This window comes from Phyllobates terribilis, unplaced genomic scaffold, assembly GCF_046119375.1.
Source record: "Phyllobates terribilis strain yellow unplaced genomic scaffold, ASM4611937v1 Scaffold_2__4_contigs__length_985480577, whole genome shotgun sequence".
In the NCBI taxonomy this organism is placed as follows: Eukaryota; Metazoa; Chordata; class Amphibia; order Anura; family Dendrobatidae; genus Phyllobates; species Phyllobates terribilis.
This window is the reverse complement of record NW_027362762.1, coordinates 800,543,822-800,570,839: the sequence shown is the minus strand read 5'-3', so window position 1 is coordinate 800,570,839 and position 27,018 is coordinate 800,543,822. Positions and strand designations below refer to the sequence as shown.

Genomic DNA, 27,018 nt, shown 5'->3' with positions numbered 1-27,018 from the left:
GAGCTAGCGCAGGAAGACGACTGAGGAAAGCACACAGCATGGGGTCCCGTTAAGTACTCCTGAATTACCTGAGGGATTGCTGAACCCCTTCCCTGGTGAACGCAGGACGACGTGGGAGGTTACACACTGGCGCTGGTAACCTTGAGTCTCGAACAACTGTGAGTAAACCTTGAAGACTGCACCCCACTGTGTCCTGGAATTATTGCTGCGCCATCACCAGCCCTGCACTACACAGTACCAACAACATCTACCCTATAGAATCACTATATCCTGCCCTGGGGTTAAGCTCTGTCTGTGGAGAGCTGAACCAACTCTGCTGCGTCACCATCAGCTCCAGAGGATCTGCACTGCAGCGGCGGCTCCATATAGCCGCATACCACAGGTGGCGTCACGAACATAAACTATAAAAACTATAATCACCTTTTATTGACCGCCCTGGCTCACTGACCGGGTCACTGCCACTGTGACATCCCCTGCACCGACTGGCCCGGCACCGAGTACCCCACGGCCCAGGGGGAAGGTCACTAACAGCTAGTCACAGCAATGATAAGGATACTGGTACTAAAACGCTCATTGTAAGCAAACAAAACCATGTAGCTTAGTAAGAGAGGCATTGCTGAAATCTGTGTTTTAACCCCTACAGCATGCGATCCTCAGATTACATAGCAAAAACCTGGTAACATATTCCCTTTAAGGTATATTGAACTCTTGTGTATAATTAGTATCCAGCACTATATGGTCACTGAATGGCGGGAAATTATCATTCTTAATACAGTGGTTTTTGTTTAATATTAGTTTAGTCTAACAGGATTATTTCATCTACTAACTTTTATTTAGTGATAGCATGGTAGTATTCACATAATATCTGTACCCAAAGTGTTATTATTTTGTGTTAAACAGGAGTAAAGTTTACAATTAATTCATTATTTGTATTCTGAAAGTGATCACTGTGCTATAGGTGCAGTTACATAGGTCTGTAAGTGACATTTATTACATTTGCAGAAAGAGTATTGTCCTTAAAAAAAAAAAATAATGGTAACCAAGTTTTTTACGTGTGAAATCATAATTGGCCAGATCCCTATGTTAATGTGGGCTGCTTATGAATCAGAAATTTTAGGGAGGTATATTGGAAAGGATTAATTCAAAAGGCTATTCCCCTATCCGTTGGATAGAGGATAACTTGCTGATCGCTGGAGGTGCGACCAATGGGACCTTCTGCAATCCCGAGACGGAAGCTTTTTAATCCTTAGAAAAGAACTCTGCAGCAACATCCTGAAAGGAGCAGAGGTACTGTTGTGCAGCCTCCGTTCCATTCAATGTCTATGGGACTAGCCAAATGCTGCTCTCAGCAGTCCCATAGAAAATAAATGGCACCAAATCAGCGCTGGCATCACTGTGCCCGCCTCCTGTCGAATTGAACATTAAGAGGAAGTCAGATCAATGCAGCCCAGACTTCCTCTTCATGTTAGATTTGTCCGAAGGTGAGGACAGTGATGCCAGTGCTGATTGGGCGCCGGGGTCACATGTCTCAACAACCGCACGAGAGCCCCCCAGGACCGTGAGTGCTGGAACGGCACCAGCATGGGAGGGGAGTATAAGCTTTTTTATGTTATCGGGGCCAACCATTTAGATCAAGAAGGGTTTGTCCAAGTAGTGGACAACCACTTTAAGACCTCGATAGACATTAGACTAATGTCGGCCAAACCCACCAATATTGATGGGTTCGGCCAAAGGTCTAATATGTATTGGGGTGCCAGGGAACTGATGGTGGGTAGAAAAGCTGATTGCTGGCCAACGTGTCAGCTGGCAACTTTCTCATAGAGACTATAGGAGCACTTGGCCAAACGAGTGCTCCTGTGTATTGGAGAGTCAGGTGAGATGGCTGTCGGCAGAAAGATCAGCTGAAGCATTGTTCGGCTGAGAGAAATCTAATGTGTGTGGCCAGCTTTAGCCCAAATTCACATTCCTAACCAGTTACATTAGGACAAGCTCATTACACAGACACTTGATTCTAGAAAGTTCTATACTTCTCTGAATTCTACCCAGAGACATCAGGGGGCCACAGTAAGGGGATAGAAAAATTAGGATTAGACAAAGAATAGTAAAGTACAGATGACACTGCAGGATGCAAAGTCTGCTCTTGTCTTGTATAAAAGTTTGGTTTTGCCATAATCGTACTAACCTGAATAATCATGTTGCTAGGTCATTTTACCACACAGTGAATGCCATATAAATTTTAAAAAAATTGCTGTTTCTTCCTCACTATTTTACACCACCTAGGATTTTTTCTTGTTTTTTAGTACATTATATAGTAAAATGAATGGCGTGACTCTAAACTACTACTTGCCCCACAGGTTATGGCTCTTGAAAGAATGGCAAAAAAAAAAATGAAAGAGTAAGTATTAAAAAACAAAAATAAAACAAACAAATTTATAAGGCTGTAAGGTACATTTTAGCCGAGAAAATTAGTTTTACCCACACAAACATTTTTATCTACACTATACTGTTCTATCATCTTTGCTTGATATTTTTTCTGAAATCTGGTGAACAGAGGACATAAAGTTTAAATAGTTTTGTAAGTATAATGGAAAATTATTCAAAATTGCAGTGAGGCATTTCATCCAGGTTACACTCCAGCCAAGAAATGGAAGCTGTGCATTTCTATAAGGGCTCATACTCATCTGCGTTTAAAATGGACATGTGCAATCATCTGTGATTTTTTTCTCAAGTTGGATCGGACTGAGAAAAAATTGCAGCATGCTGCGAGTGGCCGCGTATATCGGACGAGACTCACCAATGCAAGTCAATGGGTGCGAGAAAAAAATTGCACAGCACACGGTCAAAGCATGTGCTGTGCGAATTTTACGCATCCATCTCATAGGAAACCCGACATTTCATTAGCTGAGTACAGTAAAATCACAGCGTGAACCGTCAGAATAAAATAGATACAGATAGAAATAAAAGAAAAAAAAATGGTGTCCCCCATATTATTCTTAACCAGCTGAGGTTAAGTGGACAACTGGGGGGCAATAAACATGTAGCTTCCCAAGCTAGTAATATCAGTTATTAAAATGGGCCCCCCCCATAAAAATGACTTGGGGTCTCCCCTATAATTAATAACCAGCAAAGGCCAGGCAGACAGCTGTGGGCTGATATTAAGAGACTAGGAAGGGGCCATGGATATTGGCCCCCTCCCAGACTAAGAACATCAGCTCTCAGCCTCCCCAGAAATGGCACATCTAGAATATGCTCCAAATCTGCTGCTTAGCCTCACTATTCCCATTTGTCCTGCGACGAGTCCAACTCTGCTACATCTAGATGCCTTGCTGAATGGTGGCATGATGCGACCGTTCAGCTTGGCATCCAGAAGAGACACTGAGCGTGATGGCGCAGCATCAGTGCCTCGCAGTGACATGAATAAGGTGAGCGGAGTTCATAGCCGATGAACTCTGTTCATCTCACTGACGTCACCGCTAGCAGTGTGAGAACTCGTCACGGGACAAATGGAATATCGCCGGACAGGTGAGGAATATGGTGTTTTATTATTTTGCATTTTTCAATAATAAATGGGTAAAAGAGGGTAGGGAGTGTTTATTTAAAATAAAAGAGTATAGGTCTTTCTTTCAATTAAAGGACTTTATTCTAGCTGTGTATTTTTTACAATATGACTATGGGGTTAGTAATGGGGGTGTCTTATAGACGCCTCTACATTACTAACCCCTGGGCTTGATGTCAGCAGCCATACAACAGCTGACATCAACCCCAATCCTATTACTCCACTTGTCACCACACCATGGCAAGTGGAAAGAGTGAGGCCAAGAGCCAGATTTGGCAAATCTTATGGATGCACCATTTCTGGGGCGGCTGAGGGCTGATGTTCCATGGCCCTTTTCTAGCCTACTAATATCAGCCTGCAGGTGTCTGCCTAGCCTTTGCTCATTATGAATTAAAGGGGGGACCCCACGTCATTTTTTTGGGGGCCTCCCATTTTAATAACTTGTAAAGGCTAAGTAGACAGCTGGGAGTTGATATTAACAGCCTGGGAAGATCCATGTTTATTACCCCCTTTCCATCAGCCCCAGCTGTCAACTTTCCCTCAGCTGGTTAAGAAAAAGTAGGTGGACCCCACGTCATTTTTTTGGGGGCCTCCCATTTTAATAACTTGTAAAGGCTAAGTAGACAGCTGGGAGTTGATATTAACAGCCTGGGAAGATCCATGTTTATTACCCCCTTTCCATCAGCCCCAGCTGTCAACTTTCCCTCAGCTGGTTAAGAAAAAGTAGATGGACCCCACGTCATTTTTTTCTTTAATTTATTGAATTATTAGATAAATAAATCTACACTAAATTAGAGACACCCTGCACTGATAATATATCACAATGACATCTATCAATCTATCTCTCTCATAACTATCTATCTATATCTGTATCTAAGATTGTGTTCTTAGTTAGTATACTAGCTTGAAATGAAAAAATAAATGTATGTGAAAGCTGATGTTAAAACCGCATTGCATACGCACGTCATACGGCTGTCATACGGTTGCATGACACTCGTCCGACTTTTCAGGAACTACATCGGACTGATTTTTTCAACGCAGATGAGTCTGAGCCATTATAAGCAAAGTTTATATCTAACTTTTCAAATGGTAAATGTCATAAGAAGTCATCAGTTAGCAGGATTTTTTTTTTTTGATAGTTTGGATTGGTCAACGATTTGATGCTAGAACAAGCAGCTTTATTTTGTTTTAAAATAGACTGCAAAGTTCGAAGTTATAGTGTTTACATGTGGTTTTAGCATCAAATGGTTAAAAGAGTTGTCTCATCATAGAAAACCCCCCCCCTTAAAGAGAACCGGTCAACAGAAATAACGCTGTTAACCTGCATATATGTGATTGATCTGCAGGTCAACAGCGTTATTATGCTGCCCGATGCCTGCACGCAGCCGAATGGAGCGCGGAAAAAATGAACTTTATTCTCCCTGCCAGCATTCGGTTTCAGTCACGGAGGCGGCAATGGTTCAGTCATCACTCTGAGTATACAGAGGTCGCTGTAACGGTGCATCCTGTCCTGACTGACAGCCAGCCCCAATGCAGAGCCACTGTCAGTCAAGGCCAGGGGCATTGTTACAGCGGCCGCTCTGTATTTACATATGCACATATACTGTGTGCATAATTATTAGGCAAGTGACTATTTTGACCATATTATATTTATGCAGATATTCCAGCTCAAAGCCGTATACATGCTTATTGGAAAGAACAGATCAGGTGATGTGTATTTGTGTAATGAGGAGGTTGCGGCCTATGGAGATCAACACCCTTAATCAAGGTGTGCAGAATTATTGGGCAGATTGTTTTCTTCAAGGAAAATGGGACAAAAAGAGATTTATCTCACTCTGAAAAGTCAAAAATTCTTAAACATTATAAAGGGATACTGCACTCTTGAAATTAAGATATTGGGGCGTGATTACAGAACCATCAAAAGTTTGCTGCAAATAGTCAATAGGGTCTCGAAAAACACGTTGAGAAAAAATGATGCACATTAACTGGCAAAGATTTGAGAAGAATCAAATGTGAAGCGCCCAAAACCCTTTATCCTCCAGTGCTGTCATATTCCACAACTGCAACCTTCCTGGAGGCCCAGAAGTACAAGGTGTTCAGTGCTCAGAGACATGGCCGAGGTAAGGAGAGCTGGAACCTGACCACCACTGAAGAAGACACAGAAGTTGTAAAGTCAAGACTGGGCCGAGAAATATCTGAAGATCGATTTTTTTTAAGGTCCAATGGAATGATGAGATGAAAGTGACTCTTGATGGACTAGATAGATGGGCCCGTGACTGTATCAGTAAAGAGCATAGACCTTCAACTCAGATGCCAGTAAGGTGGAGGTGGGGTACTACTTTCTGCTGCTTTTATTAAAGATGAGCTAGATGAATGTTTTCAAGTTGGAGGAGGACTCAAAATCATCTCACAAACGTACTGCAAGTCTTTAGAAGACACTTTCTTCAAGAAATGGTGCAAGAAAAAGTCTGCATCTTTCTATAAAACCTTAATTTTTATGCAGGACAATGCCCTATCACATGCATCAAAGTCTCCACTGCTTGACTGCCAGTATAGGCCTTAAAGAAGAAAGAATCATGACATGGCCCCTTCCTCAGCTGAACTAAACCCTATTGAGGACCTGTGGGCCCTTCTTAAAAGGGAGACTTAAGGTGAAGGAAAACAGTATACCTCTGAACAGTGTCTGGGAGGCCCTGATTGGTGATGACCAAAAAGATTAAATTAATCTTTGAACATTTTGTAGTTTGGCAATTATTCTCACTTTAAGAGATGAAAATAAACAAATATTGACATGGGAAAATTTACATTTTCTATGCAGTTGCATTATAATTCTGCACACATAGATATCATCCTAAGAAAGTCACAATTTCCCTTTTACTTTTTTAAATATTCATGTTTCAGGTTTATTAACCTTTTAGATTGACCATCAGCTCTATACTTATTCAATAATAAAATTAATCATACACACGCGTAATTTACAGGCACATGTATCAGAGCTAATATAAGCGCAGACATTTACTTGAAAGTACCATTTGTTATTATCTATCATTTTCGGGGGCAGCAGCATTTGATGAACTCTATTGAAGCCTACCAGTTTGGAGTCGAGCACATCAGACTCTTATTCAAATCAGGATTATGTCGTGGAGAAAAAATAGGATAGAAATTGTAGTGAAAATAATTACAAAAAATGATACTGTTTGCTTTTCAAAAGGGAAATTATTATCATGCTCTAAGTAATCTCCAAACTCTCTCAAGATGAGGTTTGTCCTGTACTGGGAACTTCATCAATGACTAAGATATCACATTAAAAAGGGAGTGAAAATAGCACCTCATACGGTTATCACAGCTCGTATGCTTTTATACTAACTGCAGGTAAAATAGGTTATAACAGCTAATAAAGTATGATCCCCCGGCAGTTATCAAAGGCTGCAGAGAACCTCGCAAAGCATTTGAAACCAAATCAAACGGCAAGTAATCCGGTTATTATGCATGAAATAATACTGCAAGCTCACACACCGCGCGACTCAAAAACTACAGGATTTATACAAAAACTTGCTACCAGCAAATTAGGAAACAAGAACATATGCAGTAGTAGTTACCATATATTAGAGAAAAAAAATTCTACATCTTGCTAATTGTACATACTGTGGATTGATAGTGGAGAATTTGTTTTAAATTGGATTCTACTATACTATGTCAATTATAAACTAACTACTATACAGAGTTCTTAGCTTAAAGGGGTATTCCCATCTGCAAGATCCTATCCCAATATGTAGTAGTTGTAATAATAATAGTATTAGCATATCCAATTAGAAATGTAGAATAGTTTTTTTGTTTCGCTATGTCTATTTCCTCATGTGCAGGCCATTGCAGGACCTTAGGTATCCATGTTCTAGTGACAGTTGGCTGGTTGCTAGTGGTTGTAACCATGGATACCTAAGGTCCTCCAATGCCTGCACATGAGGAAAGAGACATAACGAATCAGAAAAACTCTACTACATTTCTAATTGGAGGTATTTGCTAATATTATTATATTATTACTACACCTACTAGATATTGGGATAGGGTCTTGGAGATGGGAATACCCCTTTAAAAACAAGAAAAAGACAATAATAATAATAAAAAATTATTATTAATAAAAAAATGCAACTTGAAATGTTAAATTGAGCAAAATACCATAGTAAAATTAAATGCAAATTCTATTGATGACCCAGAGGAAAGGGATAAAGGGAAAGCAATTAATGAATTCACTGAACAGTGTGTGTGGACACTGGACTCCCCTTCTCTGAGTCTACCAGCGAGCCTCCACCGCTAGCACAGATATTTGCGATTGGCTGCAGTATTGACAATACATTGACAGTGCAGCAGCCAATCAGTGAGCTCAGTGGCTCTGAGCAGAACATTCCAGTGTAGCTGTAATGTATAGTTTTCAAGCTCACTGATTGGCAGCTGCGCTGCCAACATGATGTTAGCACCGCAGCCAATGTCAGACACTGAGAGTAAGGACGGAGACTTGCCAGTGGACCCGGAGAAGGGGAGTATAACGTGCATTGTTTTTCCAAAACAGAATACAGCGAGGGAAATATTTGAAAGGGAACAACTCCATTAAGGTCTTCCTACACGGACTAAAAAAACTCTAGCAGTGAGCACAGATCGACAACGTATAAAGTTGATCATTGCTTATTATGTTTATTTATATGTAACAATTATTAGGATGGGGTAGTATGATCTAGCTTTTGTCTTGATCATTCGTTCACTCTTCTTTCAGTATTATCGGCAATGATGATTTTTAGGCCTGTGTGAAAGATCTAATAAGCGTTTTCTGGTTTCATCCCTTGCATATTACTAGGTACAAACATTTGTTCACACAAACATTGCCCTGTGTAAAATGGCCTTAAGATACACACATACAATGTTTTCTTTTATTTTGTATTAGCAGACCCACTTGGGTGGGGAACTAATTGTTAGGCAGAATCTACAGCTCTTGAAATGTAGTAATGGTGAACATCATAAAGATTATGGTAACACTGGACTGTAAGGTGTTGTCACTCTATGCGACTGAATCCTCACAGCTCACTCAGTGAGCGCTGTCAGGATTCTCCGGAGCCGGGAGAGGGCAGGCTTACGATTCACTGTTAGTGCTATTACAGTCTTATTTTACCATAATCTTTAAGGGGTTGTCACTGTATGTGACTGCAGACGTGTGCATCCTTCCACCACCCACAGCGCGCGTGGTATAGATTCTATGGTGATGGGAGCAGGGCAGGAGCGTGACTGTAAGTACGCAATTTGCATACATGCAGACATATGCTGACTAGAAGTGCGTGGTATCGCTCAATACAAGTGAACTGAGCAAGGTCAGACATGTCAAGTCAGAATGTGGTCGGAAGTATGCAAATCGCATACTTCCGACCACATGAATGCCTGCTCCCGGTGGCGGAGCCCCAAATTTGGTCAACCCCTTTAAGAAAAAATAGTGTTAATGAATATTGGCAACAGCAGAAATAAAGAAGCAAAGGAAAATATTGCTTGTTGTTATTAGTAGTGAAGTACAGAAGCCAAGTGATCCTTCCAGGTGAATAAACTGAAAAAGGCTCTGATTAGAATACAACATACAGTATCCTCCCTTATAGACCATCACATACCATGCAAATCACAGTTAAGACTTATATAGTCACATCAGACACCAAAACCAGACCCCTAAACAAATTTAAGACCAGAACTTTTAAGTATATAAAGATACCACATATCAATTCCAGTCCACAGACTAGATGCACTAAATACATTCAGTCCCTTATATTAATTTCAGGACCCAGATCAGAAACCTAACCCAAGATCAAATAGAAAAAAAAAAATTCCAACCTCATCCAGACAGTTATGGCTTCTGGCTCTTGCTGCACTGTGTCTTAGCACTGGACGACATGAGGTGCTTGAGGTTGGACAAGAGCCAGGAGCGAGGAGGTTTTAGTATACAGGAACAATCCAATAGGTAGATGTCCAATTTTTTAATTTGCTGTGTCTCTTCCATTGGGCAGCAAGGTGAAAAATCTTTAACACCATATGAACAGGTCATAGAGGCTAAATACAGAGTGGCTCCCAAGATGACCAGGTGAGTTATCTCACAACTACCAACATTCTTGGATCAGTACTAAAGATTTTCTACTCTGTAATAGCATATTACCATACTGGAAGAAATTCATAGTGAACATATTTTTCATTTGTAACTCCGCTATAGGAAACGCATTACATAATGACAGCATGTAACGATGCCTACTTTCCGGCATACTCTGGTAATTAAATTTGTCACTTAAGCCATGTCTGAAATATTCTGCACTCCTGGAGAAACAGACATACTGTACTACATCAAGAAACATAGTGCTAAGTTATTATGGCACTCCACTGCAGGCAGTAATGTAGGGAGAATGTGCTTGCTGGAAAGGAGCTACTGAAGACGCTGTAACATTATGGAGGAATATTTAGCAGCAAGTAACAGTGTGTTTCTTACCAGCCCTTCGCTTGGCTTGATGTTGGAAAGTTGTATGACTTCGAGATGGGCCGACTGAGAAACCAGAGGATCAGAGGAGAGAGAGATGATGTGGTCACAGACACCTGATAGAGTTTTACACTAAAAGAAAATACAGCAATGCATCATTAAGGGTTAACACGGTACAATCTGATGACGAAATGAAGTTTTATTGAAAATGAGAAAGGAAAGAAAACTGTGGAATTTGCTCGATAATCAAGATAAAAAGGCTGATTAAAGCTTTGGAAAGTAGATCTTACACGAAGATAATTGGATATAATGAAGTATTATTACTAAAGATCTGCGTTGCTTCCCTTACCTTGTAATTCTGAAATCTAGCTAATGAGAGGGTCTGCTGCCTAATCAGAAAAGGCTTCACAATGTACATGTACTATTACTAGCACCATAGCACATGCAGACATACAGGCACATGTATGACCGTCACAATTACTCACCACATGAAGGATCTTGTTCTCGGTTTCATACACGGTACATTCCTGCAATAATACAAAGACAATATTCCATATAATTAGGGGAGAACACTGTGATACTGCACTTACTTTAGTATTGTCTGCATGTTGGATCAAACATTTCCTTTTGTATTATAAAATACTTTTGTATGAAACTAAAATATTAACTAATTAAAGGGAAACTGTCACTGGGTATTTTCTACCTAACCTGAGAACAGCATAATGTAGAGGCAGAGACCCCGATTCCAGCGATATATCACTTACAGGCCTGCTCACTGTAGCTTTGATAATCTCAGGCTGATAAAACAGTGATAGACGACTAGTGAACCTACTGCTATGTAGTCCTCCATATTCATGAGCTCCATATAAGCCCACCCCCACTGATTGGTAGCTTTCTGTGTGAACGGTGCATAGGCAGAAAGCTGCCAATCAGTGGTGTGGGCAGGGTTATACACGGCTCAGCATTCAGAGAACTGCTTAATCTACAGCAGAGAAGATAGGGATTTTATCAAAATGTCAGCAAGCAGCCCAGTAAGTGGCTCATCTCAGCGATCTGGGCACCTGCCCCCACATCGTACTGCTCTCACCTGAGGCACCATAAACCTGGTGTTAGATTCCCTTTAACAACTGTCTTTTTTTCCCTAGTTTGCAGTAACAAATTTTTGGCATTGCTCTTTCTAATACAAACAATTTTCGTTTCAATTCCTTTGCTGTTTCGCCTCCTTCTTCCAAGAGTCACAACTTCTTTATTTTTTAGTCTACATAGCTGCATGATGGCTTGTTTTTTGCAGGACAAGTTGAAATCTTAAACGACACCATTTATTCTACCATAAAAAGTACTAGAAAACTAGGGGGATAATAATAATATTTTTTTTCCTATTTCATGTTTTTTGGTCTTAAAACGGACTAACGAAAAAAAATGTAACCCATTGATCTGTAGAATGTCAGAACGATGAATCAGAGAATCCAAAAGGAAAGAAGAAGATCGCAACATTCGAGCAAATTAAGTTCTTAGGTGTTTATGAATTGTATTTGATGAACAACAAAGTTTCGATATCACATGAGTCTTCTTTGGATTTATTGTGGGGTCAGTGCACTACAGTCTGACACCACTACCACTCCTATGGATGTACAGTACAGACCAAAAGTTTGGACACACCTTCTCATTCAAAGATTTTTCTGTATTTTCATGACTTTGAAAATTGAACATTCACACTGAAGGCATCAAAACTATGAATTAACACATGTGGAATTATATACTTAACAAAAAAGTGTGAAACAACTGAAAATATGTCTTATATTCTAGGTTCTTCAAAGTAGCCACCTTTTGCTTTGATGACTGCTTTGCACACTCTTGGCATTCTCTTGATGAGCTTCAAGAGGTAGTCACCGGAAATGTTTTTCACTTCACAGGTGTGCCCTGTCAGGTTTAATAAGCGGGATTTCTTGCCTTATAAATGGGGTTGGGACCATCATTTGTGTTGTGCAGAAGTCAGGTGGATACACAGCTGATAGTCCTACTGAATAGACTGTTAGAATTTGTATTATGGCAAGAAAAAAGCAGCTAAGTAAAGAAAAACGAGTGGCCATCATTACTTTAAGAAATGAAGGTCAGTCAGTCCAAAAAATTGGGCAAACTTTGAAAGTGTCCCCAAGTGCAGTTGCAAAAACCATCAAGCGCTACAAATAAACTGGCTCACATGAGGACCGCCCCAGGAAAGGAAGACCAAGAGTCACCTCTGCTTCTGAGGATAAGTTTATCCGAGTCACCAGCCTCAGAAATCGCAGGTTAACAGCAGCTCAGATTAGAGACCAGGTCAATGTCACACTGAGTTCTAGCAGCAGACACATCTCTTCAACAACTGTTAAGAGGAGACTTTGTGCAGCAGGCCTTCATGGTAAAATAGCCTGCTGCACAAAAAGTCCATATTTGAGATCTTTGGTTCCAACCACCGTGTCTTTGTTCGACGCAGAACAGGTGAACGGATGGACTCTACATGCCTGGTTCCCACCGTGAAGAATGAAGGAGGAGGTGTGATGGTGTGGGGGTGCTTTGCTGGTGACACTGTTGGGGATTTATTCAAAATTGAAGGCAAACTGAACCAGCATGGCTACCACAGCATCTTACAGCGGCATGTTATTCCATCGGTTTGCGTTTAGTTGGACCATCATTTATTTTTCAACAGGACAATGACCCCAAACACACCTCCAGGCTGTGTAAGGGCTATTTGACCAAGAGAGAGAGTGATGGGGTGCTACACCAGATGACCTGGCCTTCACAGTCACCAGACCTGAACCCAATCGAGATGGTTTGGGGTGAGCTGGACCCCAGAGTGAAGGCAAAAAGGCCAACAAGTGCTAAGCATCTCTGGGAACTCCTTAAAGATTGTTGGAAGACCATTTCCGGCGACTACCTCTTGAAGCTCATCAAGAGAATGCCAAGAGTGTGCAAAGCAGTCATCAAAGCAAAAGGTGGCTACTTTGAAGAACCTAGAATATAAGACATATTTTCAGTTGTTTCATACTTTTTTGTTAAGTATATAATTCCACATGTGTTAATTCATAGTTTTGATGCCTTCAGTGTGAATGTACAATTTTTAAAGTCATGAAAATACAGAAAAATCTTTAAATGAGAAGGTGTGTCCAAACGTTTGGTCTGTACTGTACATCTATAACTACTTGTGTATAACTTATGTTGCAGTGCTTTCTGTTTTTCTAAAGAGGATTCAGAGAATGTCAAACCCTTAAAATATTATTTCCTTGAATACAGCAACCTCATAGTAATAACGTACAAGGCATTATGTCAATTACAGTATGCAGATATACAATGAATAAAAAATGAACTCTATTACCCTATCCAGCCCTGGGGATTTTAAGGCTCACAAAAAAACAAAACCATTATATTATTAAATCATAGGAAATGCAACTAGAGCTAATTTTTTGCCTAAGTCTTATTTTCTTCTTTCTTTAGTTGAGGTACTTTATAGCCTTTTTATCTTACCCTGGCACCTCTGGAAATGCAGCTACAGAATCTGATATTACAAAGCTAAGCAACATGAAAGATATTGGCTAAAAGTACCCAAAAGCCTAGTCTTTGATTACTAATGCTAATGCATTACAAGATGAATGTCTTTAATATGTTTAGAAAAATGGGCTCAGATTCTTTCTTAAACAAGAGAACACCAAGCTTTAATCAGACCCTTCTGAATAGCAGAGTTATTAAAAATGTTTGTATTTAACGATCGTCTTCATAGACTAAAATATTCTTTTAGAGGTATTGAAACATCTCTTATGTAACCTGAGTCTCCGAGCCTTGATGAAGTCAATTTCCTGAGCCAAATCGTTCATTTTTTAACAGCGTGGGATTCATTTTCCGCACACCCACACGGCTTTTAATCAATACTGGTTATGCGCTGATCAAGAAAAACTTTGTAAGAAATAAATAAGGTAGACATTTTTCTTTTTTTCTAATCAGAGAACAAACAAATGGATTAAATATTTGTTCGGGGCAATAAGGAATGTAAAACTGAATACATACAACTAGAGATGAACTAAAAAAGTTATTCCCTGGGATTAGAGAGAAGAGTCTTCTTTATTAATAAAAAGCACAGCTCTTCTTGTCCCTGGATGGTGTCTGGTAGTGTTGTTCAGATCTAATTAATTATGTTGCTAATAGGATGAGCTACAATAGCAGGCACAGCCCATGGACAAAAGTGTAGCACTTCCTGGATAAAAAAAACAATAATATAAGGAGACCCTTTTCTCTTTTCGCTTTGCGCATGCGCGGGAGGGAAGGAAGAGCAGGGCACGTCACAGGGCCGGTCACAGGGAGCTGTGACGTGCAGGGGAGGAATATGGTAATTTAGCACAGAGGGGGCGATTTAGGGGAACAGTAAGCAGAGAGGAGGGGTTTGCTTGCCATCCCCTGGACGCCAAGCCACTGGAAAACAGACTTTATAAAACCAGATTTCTCTGCAATCAGACCTCAGCTATGGGCCATACAGGTAAGCACAGATTTACTTTTCTATCACCTCTATGGCCTATGCTATTCAGTCAGAGGCGGTGCCGCATACAGTCACTGCACCGCCTCCGCCCACATATTTGAATATTGCTCCCGGCAAGCGCTATTATTGTGGGGCGCATGTGCATTTCTACATATCCGGCCACTGGTCCCCGCGCGTGCACAGTGAGGCTATGTGGTTACCAGCTTCACTGCGCAGTCGCTATGTTCCCCCAAGTGCGCAGTGAAGCTAGTAACCACACAGCCTCACTGCCCACGCACGGGGAACAGAGGGTCCTAGCGCATGCGCAGCGAAGCTGCGAACTACACAGCATCATTGCGCACGTGCGGTAACATAGCGCGTGCGCAGTGAAGCTGGTAACCAAATAGCCTCACTGCGCAAGCGTGGAGACCAGCGGACAGACATGTAGAAATGCGCATGCGCCTCACAATAATAGCGCTTGCCGGGAGCAATATTCAGTGCCCCAGCAGTGACTGAATGCGGAGCCGCCCATGACTGAATAGCAGAATCACACCCCTATGACTAAAAACGAGCATGAAGGATCTAACTACATAAAAGGTTATAAAATCTTTATACTACCACCAATTTTAATGAAAAAAGCTTGTTAGTGATGCACATTGCATTACTAACAAAGCAATGAGGGCAGTGTACATAGAGCAAAGAGAAGAGAAGAATTTACAAAATATAAAAGGCAAAATGAGCAATAGTAAGTACAGTCTGCTATATTATATTATGATTGCAATATATTAAGAGGATAAAAACTTTGATGGGAGTGCTTTTTTAAGGAGACCCTGTCAGGTCCCCAAAACTCAAAAACTACCACTACTACACTTTGAAGCCATCTTCCTGTACAAACATTTCAGATTCTGGAAACACTGTGAGCATTAAACAGACCGGGTCAGATAAGAAGTCATAATCATAAGAAAAATGCTCCTCCAATCATTGCCCTACAATAATCACAATTTTTAAAAAAATTGTAGGGATTACTTAGCAATGGGGGAAAGAGGGATTCGCTATCAAGAGTCTTACTGGCAAAGATCCTTAAGAAAAAGAATGGAATGCCACAGAGTGCCACCCTACAGAGGAAGCTTTGTCACCTTTTAACAAGTTAAGCAACAGTAAGTACCTACCTTGGGTGACACTTGTGAAAAGATGCTTCACTCTAGGAGAGAGCTAAATTGGATAGCGTTTACATAACACATGCAGTGCCCAAACTGCATGTGTTTGGACACTGTGCCCTTTGTACCATTACACTAATATACACAAATTCTGCCTATAAGTAGCCAATACCACTGCCCCCAATGACTACTGTACAGTTGAAACCAGAAGTTAAGATACACTATATAAAAAGACACATATGCATGCTTTTCTAAATATCTGACATGAAATCAGGATAAACCTTTCTCGTTTTAGGTCAATTAGGATTACTATAATTTTTAATATTTGATAAATGCCACCCTTGTGTTTCCCAGTTGGGATGGTGTTTTTAGGCTTCCAAGCTTCTCCCTTTATCCTCCAAACATAACAATGGTCTTTATGCCCAAAAAGTTCAATTTTAGTTTCATCAGACCACAGGACATGTCTCCAAAAATTAAGGTTTTTGTTCCTGTGTGCATTTGCAAACATTAATCTGGCTTTTTTAGGTTTCTATTGGAGTAATGGCTTCTTCCTGGCAGAGTGGCCTTTCAGCCTATGTTGATACAGTACTCATTGCATTGTGGACATTGACAAAATCCTACCAGCTTCCGCCATCATCTTCACAAGGTCTTTTGCTTTTGTCCTTGGGTTGATATGCACATGTCGAACCAAAGCATGCTCATCTCTGGGACACAGAACCCATCTCCTTCCTGAGCGGTATGTTGGCTGGACATTCCCATCTTGTTTGTACTTGCGTATAATGGTTTGTACAGATGAACGAGGCACCTTCAGATATCTTGAAATTGTACCCAAGGATGATCCAGCTTGTGCAAGTCCACAATTCTCTTCCTGATATCTTAGCTGATCTCTTTAGACTTTCCCATGATGCTACACAAAGAAGCAGTGTGTTTCATGTGTGCATTAAAATACATCCATAGGTGTGTCTCTAACTCAGATGTTGCAAAAAAAACTATCAGAAGCTTCCAAACACATGACATCATCATATGGGCAGTCCAAAATTGTTTAAAGGCATAGTAATCTCAGTGTATGTAAACTTTTGACCGTAAGCAAGTAATGAAATCAGAATAAACCTTTCCCATTTTAGATAAATTAGGATTACCATCATTTTTTACACTTGCCAAATGCCAGAATGAGAGAGAATGTTTTAAGGCATTTTTATGTTGAATATTGAGAAATACACTATATAAAAAGACACATATTCATGTATGTAAACTTCTGGTTTTAACTGTATATAATGACACCAGTTAATGTGTCATTAACTATCTGAAGCCTTGGGCAGTCTATAGTTGTGCTCAAAAGTTGAGACGGACACAAATTTTGCTGCTTCAGTATTGGTTACTGAAGTACAATTATTATGAGAATTTCATACATTTTTAAACTTTTAACAAATATGTCAGGTTTATGCAACATCTCAATATTTATACTATTTACCCTTATTTTTCAAGACTTTTCCAATTTATACTGGCATGTTGGATACCAACTTCTGGGCCAAAGTCTGATTCATGGCAACCCATTCTTATCTAATCAGTGCTTGGAGTCTATCACAATTTCTGCACTTTTGGGTCTTCTCTTGTTTTGATCACAAGGTCTTAATGGGATTTACATATAGGAAGTCTGCAGGAAGCACAGGGATTGCACTATAGGGACTGGAGTAAAGTTATCTTCTTTGATGAAGCCCTCTTCAGACTGTTTGGGACATCTGGCAGAATTATTGCCTGGAGAAGAAAAGGTGAGCACTGCCTTGAGTCCTGTGTCATGCCAACAGTAAAGCATCCCAAGGCATTGATGAGTGAGGTAGTTTCTCATCCAAGGGAGTGGGCTCAGTTATAATTTTGCCATGAATAAATCCTCCAATAGCAACTTCTTTCAATGATCCAGAGGAAATTTGGTAATTAATGCTTTTTCCAGTATGATGGAGCACCAGGTCACAAGGCAAAAGTGATAATTAAGTGGCTTGGTGAACAGAGCATTCAAAGTTTGGATCTATGGCCCAGATCTCAATGCCAATGAGAACCTGTGATCAATCCTCAAAAATTGGGGTATGCAGTAAACCAGTATGTCTCAAGTAATCGCTCTTCTCAACTCAAATCTGGATTGACACTAGAAAAACACCACAAAAAGGAAATGATGATTGAATCATGGCATTCCCCTTTTCAGTCTGTTAGCCTTTAAAAAAATGTAGGTAATATTTCTTTAACTTGAAACGTGCAAACATGAATGCATGAATATGCAGAAAATCAATGTAAAGTAACATTGCCAGAAAGGGGGAAAGATTGGGCATATTAATAAATCTTCCGTAAAAGTAGAAAGACATTAAAAAAAAACAATTTTGTCTTTTATTCTATTCAATACTGAGTAAATCCAAAAGTATAATGTTCTCACCAAAAAAATAAAATCTCACCACCTCTGATTGTAAGAAGCCATGCAGCTGTAAATGGCTCCTGTCATGCTCATCAGCATACCGTGCAGGTTATAGTAACCTGGGTACACTTTGTCAGCCTGGTGAATATCATGCTGTGAGTAATTACTATACAAGAAGAAAATGTTGACATTTTAAGTATGAAATGGTCTTACTGAAAAGATATTTAAAAAAAAAAGGAAAAACAATAGCTGGAGTTTAGATTACAAAATCCATTTTGGATAGAAGGAAGAGGTGATGCTGTACTAGACCTTATTGCTACATCACCTGTCATATATAACACTGAGATGGAGGAAACTCTGTACCGTGGATCTGTAAATGATGAAGAATCTCAGCCTCAGGAATCAGTCTGGCTGAAGTGCTGAGACCTGTGATGAATTACCCACCTCACTTGTAAATTATGTAGGTTCCCCTAAGATGCACTCAAAGTACATCACTACGTTACAGTATACAGCCGAGCAGTGCGGGAGTTTTATGTACTGTATATCATACACATTCATTAAGAAGCGCATGGCTGAATTTGTGTGTGAAATATTTACTCTAGATACTTTTCTTAGAAGACAGATCTATAATATAGCGAATAAAAATCTAGGTTTTATAATTGTCTGGATAATTATTAGGAAAAAAAAAGAATAAATAGATGTTAGCAAATAAAAAAAAAAACAATAAAAACCTGACTGGTTAGTTTTGTAAAAGAAAATGCCCAACTAAAGGATGATTATATGGAAATAATAAGCTAGCATCATCCTCACATGGTTTTGGTTTTGTCACGTGGATCTAACAGTAGTAGTTAGGCTTTTCTTTCCTTTCTTCCCTTTGGTGCCCAAGCTTTACATTTTTAAATACAATGACCAAAGCAAAGTGGTTTGAACGGTTTCCCTCTCCAAGACATTCAGCAACTGGACAACAGACCACATGCCCGCCAAGCAACTACTAGCCACAACCCTGGGATCAATCCCCGGCAGCAAGTTATGGAGTAGATTGATATTTAACCGTTATGTAGAGAGGAGAACCAGAAAGTTTTGGATGAGGGAGTCCTAGCGGTAAGAAAGCTTTCAGATCTTTATAACTTGTCCTACAGGTAGGTGATAACTGTCCATTATAGGGAAAGCCACGTTAACTTTGCATGTTGAGTCTACAAACAAGGTTATCAGCCATCCAGAAATTCCTGGACTGTTTGTAAAAAAGGGCAATTTTATTAACCCCCATCCATAAAGAAAAAATTTGATGGGTCCATGAAGCTGGGGAAACTTGTGCAAATTATTATGACATTTTACCATTCACAGTGAATGTACCTAATGCTTTCATATTACCATCAATCATTCATATTCTATTGGGCAGTTAAATACAGTACTGTGCAAAGGTTTTAGATTGGTATGCAAAAATGCTGCAATGTAAGAATACTCAAAAATAGAAGTGTTAATTTATTTTTATCAATTAAAATGAAAAGTGAATGAACAAAAGAGAAATCTAAATAAAATCAATATTTGGTGGGCCTGCTCTTTGCCTTCAGAACAGCATCAATGTTTCTAGGTACACTTGCACAAAGTTTTGGAAGGAACTTGATAGGAACTAACCACAGATAATCTGTTGATGTAAGCTTGCAGAAATTTTTCTGCTCTTCATGTAATCCCCAACCGACTCGATGTTGAGATCAAGGCTTTATGGGGGAAATTTTATCAGTTCCAGGACTCCTCATTCTTCTTTTATTTCAAAAAGTTATACACCATGGCAAGACTAAACACAGCAACAAGAAACAGCTACTTGCACTGCATCAGCAAGGCTTCCCTCAAGCAAAAATTTAAAAGTAGACTGGGGTTTCAAGATGTGCTGTTCAAACTCTTTTGAAGAAGCAATAATAAATAGGCTATGTTGAGGACCTTAGATGCAGTGGTCAGTCAATGAAACTTAGTGCAGCAGATCAAAGACACATCATGCTTACTTCCCCTTAAAATTGGACGATGTCCAGCAGTGCCATCAGCTCACAACTGGCAGCAATTAGGTGGACATCGCTACATCTATCTACTGTTATGAGAAGCCTGGTTAGAAGTAGTCTTAATGGAAGAATTTTGGTGAAAAAGCCATACATTTGACATGAAAACAGACCCAAGAGACTCAGCCATACACAAGAACATGGGAACTGGAGTGCAGAAAAATGGCAGCAAGTGCTCAGGAATGACGAGTCAAAATTTGAAAATGAGAAATACAGGCAGACATTTGTCAATCATGCAGTTCCATCAGTGAAGCATCTGATAGTCCTACCACAGAGTATATTTGTAGCCAATGTCCTCAAACATACAGCCAATGTTAAGTATCTTCAGTGTAAAGAAGAACAAAGAGTCCTGGAAGTGATGATATGGCCTCTACAGAGCCCTGATCTCATTATGGAGTCTGTCTGGTATAACATGAAGAGACAGAAGGATTTGTGCTGCCCTACATCAACAGAAGATCTCTGGTTAGTTTAGAACAACCTCCATGCTGAGTTCCTTTGAAAACTTTGTGCAAGTGTACCTAAAAGAACTGATGTAGCTTTGAAGGCAAAAGGATGGTTGCACAAAATATTGATTTGATTTAGATTTCTCTTTCGTTCATTCACTTAGCATTTTGGCAATTGATATAAACCAAACGACTATCAACATGTTTATTCTTTAACTCATTCTCACTTTGGAGCATTTTTCCCACACCTAGATAAAACTTTTGCACAGTACTGTAGATCACATTAAACCTAATAATTTATTACAATTTCCAAATGTGTTAGTAAATAAATGTTGGTTGTCTGTGATTTTGTAAAAAGCTATCCAAAAAGATTTAAAAGACAAAAGTTTGCAACCCTGTCTACAAAGTAAAAAGTTACTACAGTTTGTACATATGAAGTAATCGTTCCTATTCTTATAAAAGATTTTCACAATTTTTTACTAGTAAAATATTAATAAATCAGAAAATACTAAAGCACACCAATGTATATATTGTATATTATAGGTACTCCAGGTTGCCAAGTTCTTTGTAATACCCTGGAGTGTCACGTTCTTTGTAAATATTGCATCTGCAGATGGAACATGAAGATGTGTGAACCAGGAGTGCCACGCATCTTCACGCTCACATGGTGGTATAGAATACAGCATATACATTTACATATGCTGTATACACACAATATAAAATAATACAATATATGCAAGGTTTTTTTCAACCTACTCCCATGCACAAAGAGAAAGACAGAGACCAAGAAAATAGCTGAAGCATTTCAGTCATATTCAACAGCAAATGTCCACTTGGATCAAACACATATTTCCACAAGCTAAATTAATATGTACGAGCCCTCTTCAGTAATGCTAAGAATGGGGGACACTACACAAGATGCGCTCATTTAGAATAGAGAACATGATCTCTGCTTTCGTCCCATATACAGAGCTGAACAGGGTTACATCAGTGATCACAGCAGTAAAGCCATGAAGAAGGGAGCCAAATCCTGGCTCTCATTAACATTCCTGGAGTGGTTCTCTACCAAATGCCAATTTCTAAGATCAAAATGAGATTTGCTTTAGCCTCTGAGATTGTATCACAGGACAGACGGTAGAGATGGCTATGGGCTGCCTATCATGGTTAGGTGGCTAGGGTAAATCCAATAGTCTTGAAATGTTACATCAATTTTCATTTTTTTTGGTGGCAGAAGGTTCATTCATTAGTGATGTATGTATTCAGCTTTCAAATCATATCCTTTTGAATAAAATGCTCAAGGCTATGTTCACATGTTGTGTTTTTGCTGCGTTTTTACAGCAGCCAAAACCTGATAAATTGGCAGTAAAAAGGCTGCAGCCAAAAACTAGGTTTTGCTGCATTTTGTTTGCTGTGTTTTAAGCATTCCAAAGTTCAGATTTCACCTTCCAAGCATAAACAATACAAGGTGTTAGGCCACCAACGCAAGACGCATGTAAAAACATAAAACATTTTTTGGAAAAAAAGGGCAATTTGACCAAATCATTTCGGAGAAAGGTTTTTTTATGTTTATTATCTAATACACTGTTTCCTTTTAACACATCATTAATTTAATTATCACTAATTCAACTAAACTATGCTTGGTGTAGGGAAAAACAAATAGAATGCTTTAAAAAAAAATTGCAAATGTTATTATAATGAAAAAATACTGATATCCATACTCATGGGATGATACCAAGACATTATGGTTTATATCTGAGAAAAATCTAAAATTAATGGGTTTCACCTCCTGCTGTATCTGTTTTTTTTTCACCAAAAACACTGTAAAAACTGATAGAAAGCAATAAGCAAGTGCAAAACTGCTGCTATGAGTGAAAAAATGCTGAAAGAATTTAGTTGGGAAAAAACAAACAAGCGTGTGCATGAGAGTTCTGAAATCTCAGCTTTTGCTGATACTGTAAAGAGCAACTTTTAATTTACATAAAAAAAACCCGCAGCAAAAAACACAACATATGAAAATGGTCTTACAATATTTGAGTTGTTTAGCTTCTACAGCCTCAGCATATCACTGAATATAGAAGAATGAGTTAGGCTGGCCATATACATTAAATTGCATTTGGCCGAAGCATCATTCGGCAAATAGCTGTCTCTCCCATACACTGGAGTGTTCCTGCCGTCAGGACAAGCTCACAGAGAGATTTAACTGGTGTCCCATTCTGTTTGCTATGTACTATGACCCATACGCACTGTACTGGGGAAATCTATCCTGCATCATAGAAATGTAGCTGAAGTAAAATAAAAAACAAACTACACAAATGAAATCAGGTCAATTTCTCCATTTTACTGTATTATTGCAGCAAGAAGTAACAAAACAAATAAGAAACGTGTATACTAGCAAACATCCATTAGAGATTCATGTATTCACAAAGAGTACAAACCTGCTGAACAATTGTTGTTAATTCCAGGCACAGCTGAATTACATTGTTTCTTGTCACTGAGTAATCTGTTACAGCCGCAAATGGGGATCTAAAAGATGAAAGATATTTTAGCAAGAGTGATATAACATCAGCAAATAATCACATAACATAGAACATGCAACTAAACCTCAAACATTTCTCAGCATTTCCTCATAACGCAGATGATGAATTTTATAAAATGAGTTACCAGCTATTAGTGGTGTTCAGCAACAGAAGTACTAGTGAAGTAGAGAAGCAGCCATGTGACTACTAGAGCCAGAGAAGCAGTCACGTGACTACTAGAGCCAGAAAAGCAGCAACATGACTGCTAGTGCCAGAGAAGCAGCAACGTGACTGCTAGTGCCAGAGAAGCAGCCACATGACTGCTAGTGCCAGAGAAGCAGCAACGTGACTACTAGTGCCAGAGAAGCAGCCACGTGACTACTAGTGCCAGAGAAGCAGCAACGTGACTACTAGTGCCAGAGAAGCAGCAACGTGACTGCTAGTGCCAGAGAAGCAGCAACGTGACTGCTAGTGCCAGAGAAGCAGCCACATAACTACTAGTGTCAGAGAAGGAGCAACATGACTACTAGTGTCACAGAAGCAGCAACGTGACTGCTAGTGTCACAGAAGCAGCAACGTGACTACTAGTGTCACAGAAGCAGCAACGTGACTACTAGTGTCACAGAAGCAGCAACGTGACTACTAGTGTCACAGAAGCAGCAACGTGACTACTAGTGTCACAGAAGCAGCAACGTGACTACTAGTGTCACAGAAGCAGCAACGTGACTACTAGTGTCACAGAAGCAGCAACGTGACTACTAGTGTCACAGAAGCAGCAACGTGACTACTAGTGTCACAGAAGCAGCAACGTGACTACTAGTGTCACAGAAGCAGCAACGTGACTACTAGTGTCACAGAAGCAGCAACGTGACTACTAGTGTCACAGAAGCAGCAACGTGACTACTAGTGCCAGAGAAGCAGCAACGTGACTACTAGTGCCAGAGAAGCAGCAACGTGACTGCTAGTGCCAGAGAAGCAGCAACGTGACTGCTAGTGCCAGAGAAGCAGCAACGTGACTGCTAGTGCCAGAGAAGCAGCAACGTGACTGCTAGTGCCAGAGAAGCAGCAACGTGACTGCTAGTGCCAGAGAAGCAGCAACGTGACTGCTAGTGCCAGAGAAGCAGCAACGTGACTGCTAGTGCCAGAGAAGCAGCAACGTGACTGCTAGTGCCAGAGAAGCAGCAACGTGACTGCTAGTGCCAGAGAAGCAGCAACGTGACTGCTAGTGCCAGAGAAGCAGCAACGTGACTGCTAGTGCCAGAGAAGCAGCCACATAACTACTAGTGCCAGAGAAGCAGCAACGTGACTACTAGTGCCAGAGAAGCAGCAACGTGACTACTAGTGCCAGAGAAGCAGCAACGTGACTACTAGTGTCACAGAAGCAGCAACGTGACTACTAGTGCCAGAGAAGCAGCAACGTGACTACTAGTGTCACAGAAGCAGCAACGTGACTACTAGTGCCAGAGAAGCAGCAACGTGACTACTAGTGTCACAGAAGCAGCAACGTGACTACTAGTGTCACAGAAGCAGCAACGTGACTACTAGTGTCACAGAAGCAGCAACGTGACTACTAGTGTCACAGAAGCAGCAACGTGACTACTAGTGCCAGAGAAGCAGCAACGTGACTACTAGTGCCAGAGAAGCAGCCACGTGACTACTAGTGCCAGAGAAGCAGCCACATAACTACTAGTGCCAGAGAAGCAGTAACGTGACTGCTAGTGCCAGAGAAGCAGCAACGTGACTGCTAGTGCCAGAGAAGCAGCAACGTGACTGCTAGTGCCAGAGAAGCAGCAACGTGACTGCTAGTGCTAGAGAAGCAGCAACGTGACTGCTAGTGCCAGAGAAGCAGCAACGTGACTACTAGTGCCAGAGAAGCAGCAACATGACTACTAGTGCCAGAGAAGCAGCAACATGACTACTAGTGCCAGAGAAGCAGCCACGTGACTACTAGTGCCAGAGAAGCAGCAACGTGACTGCTAGTGCCAGAGAAGCAGCAACGTGACTGCTAGTGCCAGAGAAGCAGCAACGTGACTGCTAGTGCCAGAGAAGCAGCAACGTGACTGCTAGTGCCAGAGAAGCAGCAACGTGACTGCTAGTGCCAGAGAAGCAGCAACGTGACTGCTAGTGCCAGAGAAGCAGCAACGTGACTGCTAGTGCCAGAGAAGCAGCAACGTGACTGCTAGTGCCAGAGAAGCAGCAACGTGACTGCTAGTGCCAGAGAAGCAGCAACGTGACTGCTAGTGCCAGAGAAGCAGCAACGTGACTGCTAGTGCCAGAGAAGCAGCAACGTGACTGCTAGTGCCAGAGAAGCAGCAACGTGACTGCTAGTGCCAGAGAAGCAGCAACGTGACTGCTAGTGCTAGAGAAGCAGCAACGTGACTGCTAGTGCTAGAGAAGCAGCAACGTGACTACTAGTGCCAGAGAAGCAGCAACATAACTACTAGTGCCAGAGAAGCAGCAACATGACTACTAGTGCCAGAGAAGCAGCCACGTGACTACTAGTGCCAGAGAAGCAGCCACGTGACTACTAGTGCCAGAGAAGCAGCCACGTGACTACTAGTGCCAGAGAAGCAGCAACTTGACTGCTAGTGCCAGAGAAGCAGCAACGTGACTGCTAGTGCCAGAGAAGCAGCAACGTGACTACTAGTGCCAGAGAAGCAGCCACATGACTACTAGTGCCAGAGAAGCAGCCACGTGACTACTAGTGTCACAGAAGCAGCAACGTGACTACTAGTGCCAGAGAAGCAGCCACGTGACTACTAGTGTCACAGAAGCAGCAACGTGACTACTAGTGCCAGAGAAGCAGCAACGTGACTACTAGTGCCAGAGAAGCAGCAACGTGACTACTAGTGCCAGAGAAGCAGCCACGTGACTGCTAGTGCCAGAGAAGCAGCAACGTGACTACTAGTGCCAGAGAAGCAGCAACATGACTACTAGTGCCAGAGAAGCAGCAACATGACTACTAGTGCCAGAGAAGCAGCCACGTGACTACTAGTGCCAGAGAAGCAGCAACGTGACTGCTAGTGCCAGAGAAGCAGCAACGTGACTGCTAGTGCCAGAGAAGCAGCAACGTGACTGCTAGTGCCAGAGAAGCAGCAACGTGACTGCTAGTGCCAGAGAAGCAGCCACATAACTACTAGTGTCAGAGAAGGAGCAACATGACTACTAGTGTCACAGAAGCAGCAACGTGACTGCTAGTGTCACAGAAGCAGCAACGTGACTACTAGTGTCACAGAAGCAGCAACGTGACTACTAGTGTCACAGAAGCAGCAACGTGACTACTAGTGTCACAGAAGCAGCAACGTGACTACTAGTGTCACAGAAGCAGCAACGTGACTACTAGTGTCACAGAAGCAGCAACGTGACTACTAGTGTCACAGAAGCAGCAACGTGACTACTAGTGTCACAGAAGCAGCAACGTGACTACTAGTGTCACAGAAGCAGCAACGTGACTACTAGTGTCACAGAAGCAGCAACGTGACTACTAGTGCCAGAGAAGCAGCCACATAACTACTAGTGCCAGAGAAGCAGCAACGTGACTGCAAGTGCCAGAGAAGCAGCCACATAACTACTAGTGCCAGAGAAGCAGCAACGTGACTACTAGTGCCAGAGAAGCAGCAACGTGACTACTAGTGCCAGAGAAGCAGCAACTTGACTACTAGTGTCACAGAAGCAGCAACGTGACTACTAGTGCCAGAGAAGCAGCAACGTGACTACTAGTGTCACAGAAGCAGCAACGTGACTACTAGTGCCAGAGAAGCAGCAACGTTACTACTAGTGTCAGAGAAGCAGCAACGTGACTACTAGTGTCACAGAAGCAGCAACGTGACTACTAGTGCCAGAGAAGCAGCAACGTGACTAGTGCCAGAGAAGCAGCCACGTGACTACTAGTGCCAGAGAAGCAGCCACATAACTACT

The 27,018-nt window shown here is 41.0% G+C and overlaps 1 protein-coding gene across 6 annotated transcripts in view; it reads right to left on the bottom strand.

Moving 5' to 3' along the window:
- Nucleotides 1-27,018, bottom strand: part of CNKSR2 (connector enhancer of kinase suppressor of Ras 2) — a 537,182-nt gene that overhangs the window by 376,031 nt on the left and 134,133 nt on the right. For all 6 annotated transcript variants that reach the window (XM_073667499.1, XM_073667498.1, XM_073667500.1 and 3 more), the window contains exons 5-7: nucleotides 23,020-23,107; nucleotides 10,535-10,576; nucleotides 10,062-10,181 (exon numbers count right to left, since the gene is read on the bottom strand). In XM_073667499.1, coding sequence (XP_073523600.1) covers nucleotides 10,062-10,181; nucleotides 10,535-10,576; nucleotides 23,020-23,107 — 250 coding nt within the window. The remainder of the gene's footprint in view (nucleotides 1-10,061; nucleotides 10,182-10,534; nucleotides 10,577-23,019; nucleotides 23,108-27,018) is intronic.